The sequence below is a fragment of the Gobio gobio genome (assembly GCF_949357685.1).
Source record: "Gobio gobio genome assembly, chromosome: 24".
NCBI classification, from domain to species: Eukaryota; Metazoa; Chordata; class Actinopteri; order Cypriniformes; family Gobionidae; genus Gobio; species Gobio gobio.
Genome location: NC_137120.1, coordinates 8215890 through 8232432, shown reverse-complemented (window position 1 = coordinate 8232432; position 16543 = coordinate 8215890). Strand labels below are relative to the sequence as shown.

At 39.5% G+C, this 16543-nt stretch overlaps 1 protein-coding gene across 1 annotated transcript; it reads left to right on the top strand.

The window, feature by feature from the left end:
• Window positions 1-468: 468 nt before the first annotated feature.
• Window positions 469-15211, top strand: LOC307120293 (uncharacterized protein). Its single transcript, XM_079807267.1, has 5 exons — window positions 469-677; window positions 10579-10908; window positions 12353-12709; window positions 14404-14509; window positions 14593-15211. The coding sequence occupies exons 1-5, from the start codon at window positions 626-628 to the stop codon at window positions 14645-14647; spliced, it is 900 nt and encodes a 299-aa protein (XP_079663393.1). The 5' UTR covers window positions 469-625; the 3' UTR covers window positions 14648-15211.
• The last annotated feature ends 1332 nt before the right edge of the window (window positions 15212-16543 follow it).

The window sequence follows — 16543 nt, the reverse complement described above, 5'->3', positions numbered from 1 at the left end:
AAGCACTCTCTGTTCTTGACTGAAAAACATTAATACAGTAGCTTTAATAAGAATCAATATATATTTATAGTGAAGTCTATGTAGTGTTTTATTTTTACATTTATTCATTAAATTTAATACTTAAATGCTGCTGTACAGCTTTGAGCTGCCAGTGTAAATATTTATATATATATATTATATTATACTATACACTAGGAATGTGTACAAGGTTTTTTTAAGTAAAGTTTTAAGTTTAAATAAGGTTTTTCAAGTCTTTTAAGTAAAATAAAAAATTTGCTTTTTTTCTGTCCCCTTCACCTAAGAATAGAATAACAAAAAACTGATGTGACTAGCCATCAGAACCCAACCGAACACCGTGGTTAAAAAAAACCGAGGTATGTATAATATTATATATCTCGTATGTTATACCTTTTGTACCCTTCTGTCATTGTATTCATCGTTTTTATTGTTAACAAAAAAACCACATCCATCCCCCACACTTTTGAAAAGCTTGCTACGCCTCTGCTAGTGAGTCTGGTAACGGAAAGTCCCGCTCATACTCAAGTTTTACTTTCGATTCGCCATTGGAAGAGTCAGAGATTTTTATTTCACAGAATCTGCATTTATATTGCCGGATAAAAAGAAAATGACGCTTTTCTTTATTTTGCTCTCAGTGTCTTTGTTTGTTCTTGACCAAGGTAAAACATTTTTTATAGCTACAATCTCTTTTACGATGGATTTGGCGTGCAGTTTCATTTTGTGTCAGCTCTAATTGCTTTACGTTCCAGGGAAATGCATTTTTATCAGGCTTTTTTATTATTTCGCTTACATTGTGTGTTGCTTTTCAAACACCCTAGTCGACTAATGTGACGCGGATTCATTTTTGTGGTTTCAGCTCTTATCACACATTCGACAGAGATGAATGATTTCTTAATTATTGTTGTTTTAAGTCAATGATCAATTTAAGTGGAATGTGTTTGTGATAAACATGAACACCTAGTTATTTTTTTCGATATGAGGGTGCGGGGAGGCAGGGAGCATTGGGACTTTCTCAGTGCTGGGGCACGTTCAAAGCTCAAACCGGTGCGCAACGTTTTGCTACGGTTTCCGGTTGAACGACATGTTTCCTGGAAACGGTGTGCAACAGGGCTGCGTTCAGCCCCGACAAAACGTTGCAAAACGGTTTTTAAACGGAAACGGTGCTGCGTTGAACACCCTGTTCTGTTGACGCAAGAGTTGTAACTATGGCAGCCGAGAAGGCCATTCTTTGTGTTCTTTTTGAGGAATTTTCGGAGCCTGATAAAATCGATATAAATACGTGTTTAATACTGCAAAATACATGCAATCACTGCCCTTACCGTCCAGAATAAATGACAACACCCCAATCCTATGTATTTAACTTTTTTATCTCCTGGTAATCAATTCTAATTTAAATCATTTTATTTCTTGTTCTTACTTTTTTAATAGCTTGTATTTTCTTTCTCACTTTATGTCAAGCACTTAATTACATATATGAAATTTGGTATAAACTTGCTTTGCAATTAAGCTAAAGATATAAATAAATACATCATAATGTTGATTTATATATATATATATATATATATATATATATATATATATATATATATATATATATATATATATATATATATATATATATATATATATATATATATATATATATATATATATATATATTAGCCTACTATAAAACTCTTACGACAATCATGTCTTCTAATACCAGCAGACACATTAAACAACTTTACTTCCATTGTGTGAGCTGTCTCTTTAATACCGCGTGGTTTATATACATGTTGCTTCTGATTGGACTGACATATTTGACACACCCACCAAACGAGAAAAAACGCATCTCAAACCTGGGGCACGTTCAACGCTCAAACCGGTGCGCAACGTTTTGCTACGGTTTCCGGTTGAACGTCATGTTTCCTGGAAACGGTGCGCACCGGTGTGCAACGGGTTTGAGATGCGTTTGATCTCGTTTGGTGGGTGTGTCAAAAATGACAGCCCAATCAGCGGCAAAATGTATATAAACCACGCAGTATTAAAGAGACAGCTCACACAATGGAAGTAAAGTTGTTTAATGTGTCCGCTGGTATTAGAAGACATGATTGTCGTAAGAGTTTAATATATATATATATGTATACATATATATATATATATATATATATATATATATATATATGTATATATATATATATATATATATATATATATATATATATATATATATATATATATATATATATATATATATATATATATATATATATATATATATATAATCAACATGATGATGTATTTATTTATATCTTTAGCTTAATTGCAAGGCAAGTTTATTTATACCAAATTTCATATATGGTAATTGCTTGACATAAAGTGAGAAAGAAAATACAAGCTATTAAAAAAGTAAGAACTAGAAATAAAATGATTTAAGTTAGAATTGATTACCAGGAGATGAAAAAGGTTCATTAAATGGGATTGGGATGTTGTCTTTTATTCTGGACGGCAAGGGCAGTGATTGCATGTATTTTGCAGTATTAAACACGTATTTATATCGATTTCATCAGGCTCCGAAAATTCCACAAAAAGAACACAAAGAATGGCCTTCTCGGCTGCCATAGTTACAACTCTTGCGTCAACAGAACAGGGTGTTCAACGCAGCACCGTTACCGTTTAAAAAACGTTTTGCAACGTTTTGTCGGGGCTGAACGCAGCCCTGTTGCACACCGGTGCGCACCGTTTCCAGGAAACATGACGTTCAACCGGAAACCGTAGCAAAACGTTGCGCACCGGTTTGAGCGTTGAACGTGCCCCTGATCTCACAGAATTCCGTGAAATGAACACGGGTCCCTTAACTCAAAATCCGTGGCAGTTTCACGGAATCGCTGAAAATTCCGTGATGGGTCCACGGAAGTGATTCCTATGCAAGTCAATGACAGTAAAAAGCAGACATGATTTTATGAATATTTATAAGCTACTTTTATATTTTGGAGCAACTAACTGCACTCCTACCCTAAACCTACCCACTCTCAACAATATAAAACACATAACAGGCAAATACTTGTACAGTCACAGGTATTTATTGCAAAAACTGACCAAAACAGTATAAAAGTATTAGCTAACTCATGTTGCATTCCAAGTCTTTTGAAGTCACACGATGTCTTCAAGAACAGAGTTGATCTTAATGTTTTATTCGCTAAAATGATGATCCCGCCGCTCCGTGAACGCACTCATTCATATCTGATTCAAATAATAAGGCTTGTTTGAGATGCGCCTCGCCTCGCCTGCAGTTCAGCCGAGACTAGGCGGCTGCAGTGAGGGGAGGAGTGAAAAAAGTGCAGGCAAGCCGGACAGTTCTCTCTTCTCGTAGTGGATCAGACACCTGCGAGATCAAAGGCGGATATCGCGGGATTCACACTCCTGCGCTTTGTTGCTGATAAACTGGATGTAATTTAAGTTCTGTTACTTTTATATGAAAATAAATATTATGAACAAGACATCCAAAGTTTTTGTTATTTATTTCCATTCGAAAGACGTGTTTATCAATAATTTTTACTTTAATTAGGCCTACATACATGTTTATATATATATATATATATATATATATATATATATATATATATATATATATATATATATATATATATATATATATATATATATATATATATATATATATATATATATATATATATATATATTTATAAATATGACAACAATCACATAACCCACAGAGAGATCGCCTTTGTTAGAGAGTTTGGGAATATTCACACATAAAAAACATGATCTCAGTTTTAAAATCAAACATTTAAAAAAAAGAACCATACATCACGGTTGTTTAAATCCAATAAGCATTAAGCTGTGTCGTCATATATCCTGTTTTTTATAATACACAAATGGGTAGGTTTAGGGAAGGGATTGGGTTACGTGTTCAATACGTGTCTAAATACTGTAAAAGTAAATAAAATTACGCTGGCTGATTAAATCGAGAATCACACCCCATGTCATAATTGCAAAAATCACAGTTTCATGACGATAACCATGCCCAACGCGTCTGTTTACTGTCATTGACTTATATAGGAATAAGGGGTAAGAGAGTGAGGGAGAGCCCACTGAGTATCAGCCAGATAGTAACAGGCTGTCAGTAAAGGAATAGTAAGAGTAAGATGGATAATTTGTATGGACAAGCACCCAATCCTCGCCCCCAATGCCACCTCACCCCAGTGCCCCATTTTTTGGGTTTGGGCCACTGCCCCTCAAAATGTCTGTGCACGGCCCTGCACAGATGAACTCGCGAGCTGGATAGGCTGGATTTGTCCAGGGCCAAAATTTAGTCCAGCCGTGTTCAACGCCGAAATTAAAATGTATAATAAACAAAAATACAAAATGATCACTTTTACTTATGAAGAACACTCACTTTAGTAGCTTAGGCTAATTGTAATACATCAATTGGCTATTCCAACAATAGCACATTTACTGTTACTGCTCTTATAAATATGATTACTTACACCTACACGTAATTTCAAATAAAAAATATTTTATCATGTGTATTTTAGTCGTATTGCGCTCCTGTCTGCTGTGTGTGGTCTGTCTGTTTGATGCATATGCACACACCGAAACTTGTTCTGAAGTTTAACAAGATGCTTGTTGTAAGAATATGCTAAATAGAAATATAGCGGGACTTAACATTTACAGATAAGGATATAACCATAAAATCTAAGTTATGAGGAAAACAGGTGTTAGAGGCATTACATGTCACATGATGCATCTGTCAATCACGCGGTCCAAGACAGGGCAAGATGTAAACACCCGTGCTTTTGTTTGAATTGAAGCGCTTATAAATATAAATCATATTTTGGAAAATTTAGATAATGTAGCGTAATGTGCGTTTTGTCCATATAAATGGGTTATTTACTGTAAAGCGAGGTCGACTGGCTGATGGTTTCCGAGCACGCAGACACGACTAATCGATAATCAAAGTAGTTGTCGATTATTTTCAACATCGATATATTTGGGTTAGAAACTAATATTAATAAACATTGAAAAGTTTGAAAGACAAAGTTTATTGGTTTGAAAAGGTTGTCTAGTTTAAATTTAAAATAGTTTGAAATTTAAATGAGAGAATATGCAGAGACACACTGAAAAAAAATATTATGGCCCGATTAAATTAAGCATAATTAATTTGTGCTCGTTTAAATAATTTAAATGTAGTTTTTTGATTTTAATTTAAAAAAAATAATTGGTTCTATGGGAATTGCATGTGTTTTTGTTTAAATTGAGCTAAAATAAATTGATTGCGACCACTTACGATAAAATTTTTTAGTAAATTCAACTAATAATTTTTTTCAGTGCAGGTGGTTGCTATGGTGTTGCTATTTGCAGTTGCTAGGGTTTTAGGGGTGCTTGCTAGGCTGTTACTATATGGTTGCTAGGGTGATCTGGGTGACTTTCTATAATGTCCACATACAGCAGTCGTCTGTTTCTGATGATAGACCTACTTTTACAAGCTCAAATATATTTAGAATCTGTTGATGTGTTTAATAGATTTTTTTTTTTTTTGGTGCCTTGGATATTAATATTTTGTTATTCGTTTTAATTATTTTAAACTGTATAGATGGTGATAATGCAACTGTTCCCTTTCAAAAGCTACACTCAATGCTGCATAAGCTTATGCAAATGGGAAATGTCTTTGACATAACCAGCTGTGAAAATAGTATGAAAACACGTCAATGAAATTGACCCGGAGGTATTTATAGCCTCGGCCAGTGACGTCATAGGCGCACCTGCTGCACAAGGCTATAAATAGATGAGCTTCAGCTGGAGCAAACAGGTCTTTTTGTTTTCAGACCAACTCTGTGTAATGGTGTGTTACAAAGTCTCTGAAAAAAAAAAATTCTCTCTCTTTAAAGACTCAACTCGAGATCTTTGTTAGGAGTTAGTTTTCAACATGGCAGTGTGCAGATTTCTCTCTCTCTTTCTCATTTCTGTTACAAAGAAACATTAGTGGAAAGAGTTCTAGTTAAATCTAATCAGTTGGAAACGAGTCAGCAGAGTAAAACGCTGTTATATCCATGTTCTCTTTCAAATAACAGAACTGGATGCGCACGTTTATTGCTGTGTGTGTTCGGGGAAGAGCATGCGGTCGCTGCATTGAGTCAGACGAGAGCGAGCATTGCCTTTACAGTTAGAATGCTTTATGCTCGTCTTGGCTACTTTCAGTCCGCACCCGTGTTCGGAGCTCTCGAATGGGTTTGTTGACGAGCAAGAGACAGGTCCGTCCCTTTCACTTGCTCGCTCACCAAATACATGTTTCCCCGCGTGATACCGAAGCGCGCTTCGGCGGTTCTTTGGCTCGCACGGGAATGATGATGAATCTCTGGGTCCGCGGACCTCGAGCAGCCGCCTGCGATCGTTCCTCACATGATAGTGAATCCAAGAGGAATTTATCGAGGTGGTTGTTCGCGCGGTGGCCAGGGCAGTTTGTCTGGTACCGTGAATGAGATATCCCGAAACGCAGTGAGCTTGAGGTTTTTGTCTGGTGGCAAAGTCATGGAGAAAACCATTTACTTCACGTGTTTTTGTATCTTTGACGTCGTCATTTTCGACTATCATGTGTGCAAAATCGCGTGGATATGTGAGAATACCCCAGGTGGAAGAGACGCTCACGAGCTATCTCTCTTCTGGGTCTGCATTTTCATTAAAGAGACATACCTTCCCACGAAGCCATGTAGCGGTTTCCAGTGAAATGTTAGACGTTCAGTGTTTAAATCCTGCTATCATCCAGGACATAGAACATCTAACATCCCCTCAACAGGAAGTGTTAATATTGTCACTCTCAGAGTCTGGCAGCGTGGAACTTCTGTCAGGCGTTTCTGTATGGGTGTTAAGCACAGTAAAATTAGTAAACTAATTTATTTGTCGTCCTCCGTGTTTGAACGGCGTGGTCTCCACTTCCGTGAAGGCGGAGTTGGCGTTCGTACTGTCACAAGTGACAGCAGTTACTTCCTGGTCCCCAGTAGGGTGGGGGGGTGTCCAATCTTAGATCTTCAAGTCTTAAACCGTGAAGCAGTTAAAGTACTCAAGGTCAAGATGTTACAGTGAAGGCGGTCGTGTCGCATATTCAACATTGTGATTGGATTCGGCACGATTGATCCAAAGGACGCATGTATTTGCATATAAAGACTGCCACAACACAGGAAGTTCCTGAGGTTCGAAATGCATGGATGTATTACTGGCTCCATTGGGATTCCAGGGCATTCACATTTTGAATTACATAGGCGATTGTTAAAATTAGCACAATCACATGAGATGGTGCTTCAACACAGAGACAGTGTGTTAGCTCATCTAGTTTCTCTAGGGTTGAGACTCAACACCAAGAAAAGTGTTCTTTCTCCTGCCCAGAGAACGACTTATCTAGGGTTTGTGCGGTTTTTGGTCACAAGGTGGGCACAACGGTTTCCCGCTCGAATCAAGACCATTCAGTATTTCCTGAGCAAAGTCAGGCTAGACCAAGATCTTACTGATCATCAGCACCAGAGTGTTAGGTCTAATGGCATCAGCATCCACGGGTTTCCCTTTGGGGTTGTTGCACATAAGACAGTTTCAGTTGTGGCTCAAAGCCAGAGGACTTAGGGCCAATCCTCAGGCAAATAAAGTGGCGCGCCATGTGGCTTCGTACACTAACTATGTGGTTCAGACCCCGGTTCTTGCCTTGGGTCCCACTCTAGGCGTACCTTGTCGTCGCAATTTGCTAACGGCGGACGCTTCCCTGACGGGCTGGGGTGCGGCCTTAAGTGGTCGTCCAGCCCAACGGGAATGGGAGGGTCATCAACTCAGTTGGCACATCAACTGCCTCGAGTTGATGGCTGTATTTCTGGCCCTGAAATACTTTCTCCCCCAATTGAGGGGCTGTCATGTCCTAGTGCGGGTGGACAGTGCAGCTAAAGTCTCATATATAATCACCAGGGAGGTCTGTGTTCACACTATCAGAATAGCGAGACAGATTTTTCTCTGGGCTCAGAACAAGTTCCTGTCACTCGAGCAGTGTACATTCAAGGGCGGGGTGGAAACTCCACCCAGAAGTAGTCAAGCAGATCTGGATCAGATTTTACAGAGCGGGAGTCGACCTCTTCGCCTCTTCTCAGACAGCGCAATGTCCCTGCTTCTCTCTGTCACCCAGCCCCGCTGGGTCTGGATGTGATGGTTCATACATGGCCCAAAATGCATCTGTATGCCCTCCTTCCAGTCGCTCTGCTCCTGGGAGTTCTAGCCAGGGTTCGCCAACAAGGGTCTTGCTTCTTATCGATAGTGCTGCGTTGGTCGAACAGGGTTTAATTCTCGGAGAAAGTGTCTCTCCTCAACGGCTCGCCTTGGGCGATTCCGGCGAGGAGGGACCTTCTGTCTCAGGCAGAGGGCACGATATTCCATTCCAGGCCCGACCTGTGGAACCTTCATGTTTGGCCCCTGAAGGGCACCAACTGAGGGACACTGGGCTTTCACCTGCAGTTATTGAGACCATCCTAAGTGCTAGGGCTTCCTCCACTCTGAAAGTTTATACTAATAAATGGGGTGTCTTTGAAAGGTGGTGTACGACACAATGTAGATTCAGTCAACTGCCAGGTTACTTCAGTTCAGTACTTCATCAGGCACCTGCCCCTCCACTCTCAGGGTTCATGTGGCCGCTCTTTCGGCTTGCCACGCCTTGGTGGATGGGGTGCTGCTCGTGAGACATCCTCTGCTCGCTTGCTTCATTCGTGGGGTTAGGCGGTTGAGGCCACCTGTTCCCTTCATGGGACTTAGCTTTAGTCCTCGAGGGTCTGGTTGAGACCCCCTTTGAACCATTAGCGTCAGCATCTGACAGACTTCTGACCCATAGAATGTTTTTTTCTTTTGGCTACAACTCTCTGCAAGGAATTGTCAACAGGCACTTTCCCCTCCAATCTCAGGGTTTATGTGGCCGCTCTTTTGGCTTGCCACGCCCTGGTGGATGGGGTGCCGCTTGGGAGGCATCCTCTGCCTGCTCACTTTGTTGTGCCAGGCAGTTGTGGCCTCCGGTAAGAACCGAGATCCCTTCATGGGACTTAGTTTTAACCCTCAAGGGTCTGGTTGAGACCCCCTTTGAACCTCTAGAATCAGCGTCTGACAAACTTCTGACTCTAAAGATGTTTTTTCTTATGGCTATAACTTCTCTGAAAAGAATTGGGGACATGCAGGCTCTGTCAATATCGGAATCCTGCTTAGACTTTGCCCCAGGTTTGGTGAAAGTGATTTTGCATCCCCACCCTGACTACCTACCTACGGTTCCTTTCTCGACTGTACATCCTGTCACTCTTGAAACCTTCTGCCCTCTGCCGTTCACAACGCCGGATCAGGAGAAACTTCATAGACTGTGTCCAGTCCATGCTCTTCAGGCCTACGTCCACCGCACTAGCCAGTGGCATAAGTCAGAGCAACTGTTTGTTTGCCATGGGGTCCGTAACAGAGGTTCTGCCGCCACCAAACAATGTCACATTGGGTCAGGGATGCTACTGCTCTTGCCTATGAGGCGCGCGGTCAAGCTTCGCCTATAGGATTAAGGGCTCACTCCACCAGGGGAGTCGCCTCTTCTACTGCGTTAGCAAGGGGTGCTCCCTTACAAAGTGTTTGTGATGCGGCAGGTTGGTCCTCTCCGCAAACATTCATAACACTTTATAGCTTGGATGCTCATGCCACTCCGGGCTCTCATGTCCTCGAGTCGACATCACAGGCTAATGCCTGAGGCTTCAGGACGGGTCTTCAAAAAAAGAGATCTGTTGGCTCCAGCTGAAGCTCATCTATTTATAGCCTCGTGTAGCAGGTGCGCCTATGACGTCACCGGCCGAGGCTATAAATACCTCCGGGTCAATTTCATTGACGCGTTTTCACACTATTTTCACAGCAGGTTATGTCAAAGACATTTCCCATTTGCATAAGCTTATGCAGCATCTCGTTCCGCTTTATCAGGGAACAGGGTTACAGTCAAGTAACCCCAAGTGTTTCTCATATTCATGGACACAAATGTCTATGTTAGGCGGTAAATCCACAAGGCCATTTGCTTTTATGTTGCCACCCCTTACCATAAATATTTTTGTATATATGAACTTGGGCAAGGGCGTAATTTTATTGATTCTCATTTGCTACATTAACCTATAATTGTATTGCTGGCCACGATGTACAAAGAAAAATGCAGATGTTTAGGAAAGTGTTGCGGTGCGTTTTAGTGCAATCTAGTGGTGAATTTATCATTTATATAATTGCCTAAATGTATAGGCAAGGGAGGTAAAATATGGGTTGTATGAAAAGATGTACAAAAAGATGTGTGTTGTATGATGTTCATTAAGTTGTTTAAAATTATTAATGAGAATCATGTATGTTTTTCTGATGAGTGAATATGTAAATCAAATATGTTTGTTTGCATGTGTTAAATACATTTTTAATCCAGGCACTTTTTTCCCCACAACAATCTGTTTTATGTAAATTCACAGTACTTTTTTTGCTATTCGAAATTTTTTCTGCATTAACCTAAAAAATTTTAAGATTATCCATTAATTTTTTCTTCAGGTGTGTCTCTTGCTGAAACAGATGAAAAGTCAGTGATGGAGGGAGATTCAGTCACTCTAAACACTGGTGTTAAAAAAACCCAACAAGACAGAATTAGATGGTATTTTAATAACACCCGCATCGCTCAAATCAATGGAGATCCGAGTAAGATCTGCACAGATGTTCAGTGTAATGAAGGTACTGAGAGATTCAGAGACAGACTGAAGCTGGATCATCAGACTGGATCTCTGACCATCAAGAACATCAGAACCACAGACTCTGGAGAATATCAACTAAAGATCTTCAGTATCAGCAGCATCGATGAAAAGGTCTTCAGTGTTTCTGTCCTTGGTGAGTCATGTAACAAATGTTTAATCATACCATTTCTGATCACATTTTTTTATCATCTTTTTAAATGCATGTAATATTTTATACTCATTGTTCCTAGTTCACCGGAAATCCAAAGTACACTTGATGGAGAAATTGTATTACTTTAAAAAAAAAAAATTAATTAAAAAAATATATATTTTATTATTAATTTTAACTTTTTTAGATTATAGCACCACTTACCTTTGGATATTGATATATTTTATCAATAACTAGTCATTGTGGACCACACAAAAACCATAAGTTCCGAACACCTGAACAGTCCCTCACAGCAGAGATTTAATAAATTCAGGATTTAATAAATTTAAAAATCAGGATGCAGACCTACGGCGGAGTCGAGGGAGGGATGAGCCATGCTGGAGCCATGCCAGGCGAAACCAGGGGGATGAATGAATGAGGTGGAGCTGGCCTTGGTGGAGACCAAGGCAGAACCGATGAGACCGGACGACACGACAAGGTCCTGGAGACCAAGGCGGAGCCATGGGGATGAGCGGCCGAGGTAAAGCCAGTCCGCTGAAGGACTTCGGCAGAGCCAGTGTGAATGAGGACTAAAGTGAAGCTGGAGAGAAGGTGAGCCTGATGGAGTGACGGTGGAGGGATGAGTCGTAGATAAAGGCCCGGAAGTCCATCGCAACAGCCGAGCAATAGCTGACCGAGGCCAGGCGGAGCTTTAAGGACAGCGGTTCCAGGTGGAGCCGAGGGAGTGAGTAGCTACGTTGGAGCCGACTGCTCGACAGGCTGAGGTGGAGTTAAGGGCTTGGCGCTAAAGAGTCGACACTCCAGGGCGGATCTGGTGAACTAGAATCCCCAAGTGGATCCAGGATACAAGGAGCAGACAGCTTAGGAAGAAACGAAGGGCTGGAAGGAGCCAGTGAAGACAGGGCTGAAGAACCGGTTAGCATGGGCAGAGGGTAACAAAATGGTCTCCTTTGCCAATTCAGGATGGGCAAAAAGATTAAAAGTGGCCTCCTTAGCCGACACTGGACAGGCAGACACTTCAAGAATTACTTTCTTGGCTGACATGGAACAGGCAGGTATTTGAAGAACGGCTTTCTTGAGGAAAGAGGAAGTGGTAGTGGGAGGCAGGGCAGGGACATCACAGACAACATTAACTGAGCTCAGGCTCCATGTCTTCGGTAGGCTTTAATTCTGCTGAGGACTTGGCTGAAGTGGTGATGTGCACGAGGTTTGCCCATGGTTCTGTTCATGTCTAGGATCTGAAGGATTCCAGTGCATTCCAATGAAATAATATGCAGTTTTATAGCCTGTACCGTTCTAGAGTTGCACGCAAAAAAGTGCATTTGTTTATTACAGTGGCATTTTCGGTGCTTGGACCCCAACAAATAAATGTTTCTTTACAGAAAAAGGGTCTAGAAAGAACATGTTTGTGTTTGTGTTTGTGTTTCAGGTCTTCCTACTGCTGAACAAGATAAAATGAAGACAAAATCTGTGAAGCAGGGAGAACCTGTCACTTTAGATCCTGGTGTAACAAACAACCCAAATGATGTGATGAGGTGGTATTTTGATGATACTTTCATCGCTGAAATCACTGGAGATCCAAATAAGAATTGCACAGATTTTCATTGTCCAGAGAGATTCAGAGACAGACTGAAGGTGAATCATCAGACTGGATCTCTGACCATCACAAACACCAGAACCACTGACTCTGGACTCTATGAACTACAGATCATCAGCAGCAGCAGCAGTCGCCAGCGTCATCGCCGCAGCATCAGCAGTGTAAAGAGCTTTGATGTTATTGTCATTGGTAAGTGTAATTTAGTCATTCAGGCAATTGTCCATCTGACAGTGAAAACACACATGATATTGTTACATTTTTGTTTTACTATCTTGACAACTTGGTACTGAAGCAACCCCAGCTAACAGACTGTCATAACATTGGCTACCGTTCTGAAGGTTCTCTCAAAATTATGAACAAACGTTTTTCCAGTAATAACAATCGAACATTTGTTCAACGTTTGTCTGCTCTTCAACAATGATCTCAAAAGGTTAGCACAAAAACGTTATTTAAACATTGTTTGTAGAAGTTTTTTTTAATGTCCTCATAATGTTGGGTGAAAAAAACCTTAGAACAAAGTTCTTGGAACAATGATCTTCAAATGAATAATGTTGCAGTGTTAAAATAACATCCTAGGAAAGTGAGAGAGTTTTGTTGCCTGTCCCATAGTTATTGTTCCTAACCTTTCTCTTAAATGTATGTAAAGGTTATGCAAGTGTGATTAAACACTTTCAAAACAATGTTCATGAAATCACCACAAATTATCATTAGTATTTGATTAATGTTCTCATAATGTTGGAATTTTTTAACCTAATTTAAATATTAAGGACCACTAATTTCTGGCTTAAACAATGGCTTAAATTTTGATGTTACACAACTAAATCCCGTGTTTCATTAACACTGCTTAATGTTCATAATAACACTGAAGAAGGAACAAACACACAGTGTTTCCTGTAGTTGGACTCTTCCCCTGTGATTGTTTTATTAGTTTTTCAATGTCTGCTTTAACTGTGTGTTCAGAAAACACTTTTACTGCGTTAGAAGAAGTTTGAGAAATATGTGGCCTGTTTCACCTGAAATCTGTTCAGAAGTGTGTTTTGTCATTAATAGTTTAAGGGCCAGATTTACTAAACAGGGCAAATTAGCGTGAGAGAGTAATTCCAGAAAAGCGCAGATGGGAGTGGACAGTTCTGCTCGTGATCTCACAGATGCAGCCGGATCATTTCCATAATGACCAGCGTAATCTACCAGTTAGCATCTGGTTTGACGAGCGCAAACATTTGTTACTCACCTTGCGTGATTCATTTAAATACTCTCCACCCAAGAATGCATATGTAATAAGGTGAGCCGCAAAAATAACCCTGTCCACACCTTTCCTGCGCTAATTTATCACTGTGTGTCTTTAGTAAATCCTAACAGTATTTTTTTTAACGCCAAAAGAGGGTTTGTGCTGGCGCAAGCTGTTAGCAAATCTGTCCCCACGTATTGTGCTCCCTGGTGGATCCCTGCTAATTGTTGTGGGTATTTTATTTGAGTAGAGGTTTAATTTTCATAACACCTGCAATTGCTGAACGAGAAGTAAACTAACAGAAGTCAAGGGCCAAGAGACCAACTAAAGCTAACACTGATCACCATAATTGTGACTTAAAACAAAACATTTCCAATAAAACATATACATCTAAACCTATGTTAATTCTTAATAAGAGCTTTTGTAGACGTATGACAGAAATAAAGTCAATCTGCTTAGTAATAAGTGAAGCTGGTAATGCTGTTTGTGGAATTTTTTAGATATTTAATGTCTTCTTTTTTCTTCAGTTGATTTCCACTTTAAAGTGAATGAGATTCACATGTACTCTCTTAGACTTTCTGATATCTCATAGTGTTTGTTATAGATCAATCTGACACATCCATTCACACTAATGACAGTCTCTCTTTTCTTCCAGATTCAGGTCTGTCAGCTGTTGTAGCAGGAATATCTGTTACTGTTCTGCTGCTGATGTTTGCAGCTGTAGCTGTTGGTGTGATTTACTATCGCCGCAGGACTGTCAGGTATTGCCTACCGATACTACAGTGAGAGGAAAACATCTTTATTGTACTAAATTGGTATTTAATTATGTGTGATTATATTGCAGGTCACAGGATTGTGATGACCCAACAGCATTGCCACTGAAGTTGGATTCCATTTAATCCATTGTTACCCCAAAATACCTATTTTAATGACCTGTTACTGGATATATACAATGCCAGCCTACACAGCCCTGTTACAAGTACAGGCTATCGAGATGCAATAAAATTAATCCAAATAATAGATATATTGATTAAAGATATATTGATATATTGAAGTTTTCTGGAAGTTACAATCCCTTTCATTTTCTCCATATAAAAATAGATTTTTAACAATTCTAAATAAAACAAACACTGTGTAATGCTGTAAAATTCATATTTGAGGTTGATGATTTGATTCATGGCTTAAAACTATTTTTGTGAAATCTCTATGGTCAAAATAAATGGGAAAAAATATTTCCAAAAGCCACTGGAAAATTGTTATTTCACTTTCACTCTTTAGAACTATAAATAACTAAGTTACAATCCCTTTCATTTTCTCCATATAAAAATAGATTTTTAACAATTCTAAATAAAACAAACACTGTGTAATGCTGTAAAATTCATATTTGAGGTTGATGATTTGATTCATGGCTTAAAACTATTTTTGTGAAATCTTTATGGTCAAAATAAATGGGAAAAAATATTTCCAAAAGCCACTGGAAAATTGTTATTTCACTTTCACTCTTTAGAACTATAAATAACTAATAAACTGACAATATTTAGAAATAATAAATTATTTGTGTTAATAAATGCTATGTCTGCAAATGCTGTAAATGTGTTTTAATTCATAAAATGATGTCTGTAATGAAAGTTTATAGTTAGACCCTTGGGGTAAGATGCCCCCCTCACAAATAGAAACAGAAAACTTTTAATAATAATTATAATTCATGGAGTTAAATAATAATTTCAAACATCATCATCAACTGGTACAGACCAAATGAGTAGAGTCATTCAAATTGAATTATTGAATTATTGATTGATTATTGTGACACTCATTGAATTATAAATATAGGCATATATATATATATATATATATATATATATATATATACATATATATATATATATATATATATATATATATATATATACATATATACATATATATATATATACATATATATATATACATTTGCACCCACACATTAAACCTCTTGTTGTTTTTATTGATACTTTGAATTTAAGTCCTTGAATATATATTTTCATATTTATAGTTTAAAAACTCCACAAGTCATAATATTTGCATTAGCCTATCTGTTCTAAACTTCGTGTAACGTCATAAACCAGAACAGCCATTGTAGCCACGCCCACCAGAACAGAGACAACAAATCGGATCACAGCTTCTGTAGCATTACAACAGTGGAGGTGGACTTCTGAAATAACAAATGACCAATGATAAAACATCTCGGTTACGTATGTAACCCTCGTTCCCTGAGGAGGGAACGGAGACGTACGTTAGTGACTAACGAATGGGGGTTTCGCCTAGAAGCTAATTACCTTCGAGGTGTTTAACAGCGCCCAATGGCGTGCCAATGCCATGGGCATGCGGAATTTGCATGCGTAACTCCGCCCCACCGCGTGGGTATATAAGGAAGTACGCTGGCAACATCGCATTATGTATCTGCTGCGGAGCCAAGATCTGAACTCCGCGTTCCAGCAGCACAGCTGATGTGGCTGAGGAACGTACGTCTCCGCTCCCTCCTCAGGGAACAAGGGTTACATACGTAACCGAGACGTTCCCTTTCGTTCAGTCACTATGACGTACGTTTGTGACTAACGAATGGGGGTTCCAGTATAACCGCGCCACTCAGCTGTCATCCAGTGCCCTGCGTAAGTGTGAGATCCCGCCACTTAAGGCCGTAGGACTCCCACTTATCACAGGATTACCAAGGTACACTGGGAAGCATATCCCAGTGAGGGAATGCCAATGATGCCTACCCGTAGGGAGGACTTAAAGAGTACACATATGACCCGCTG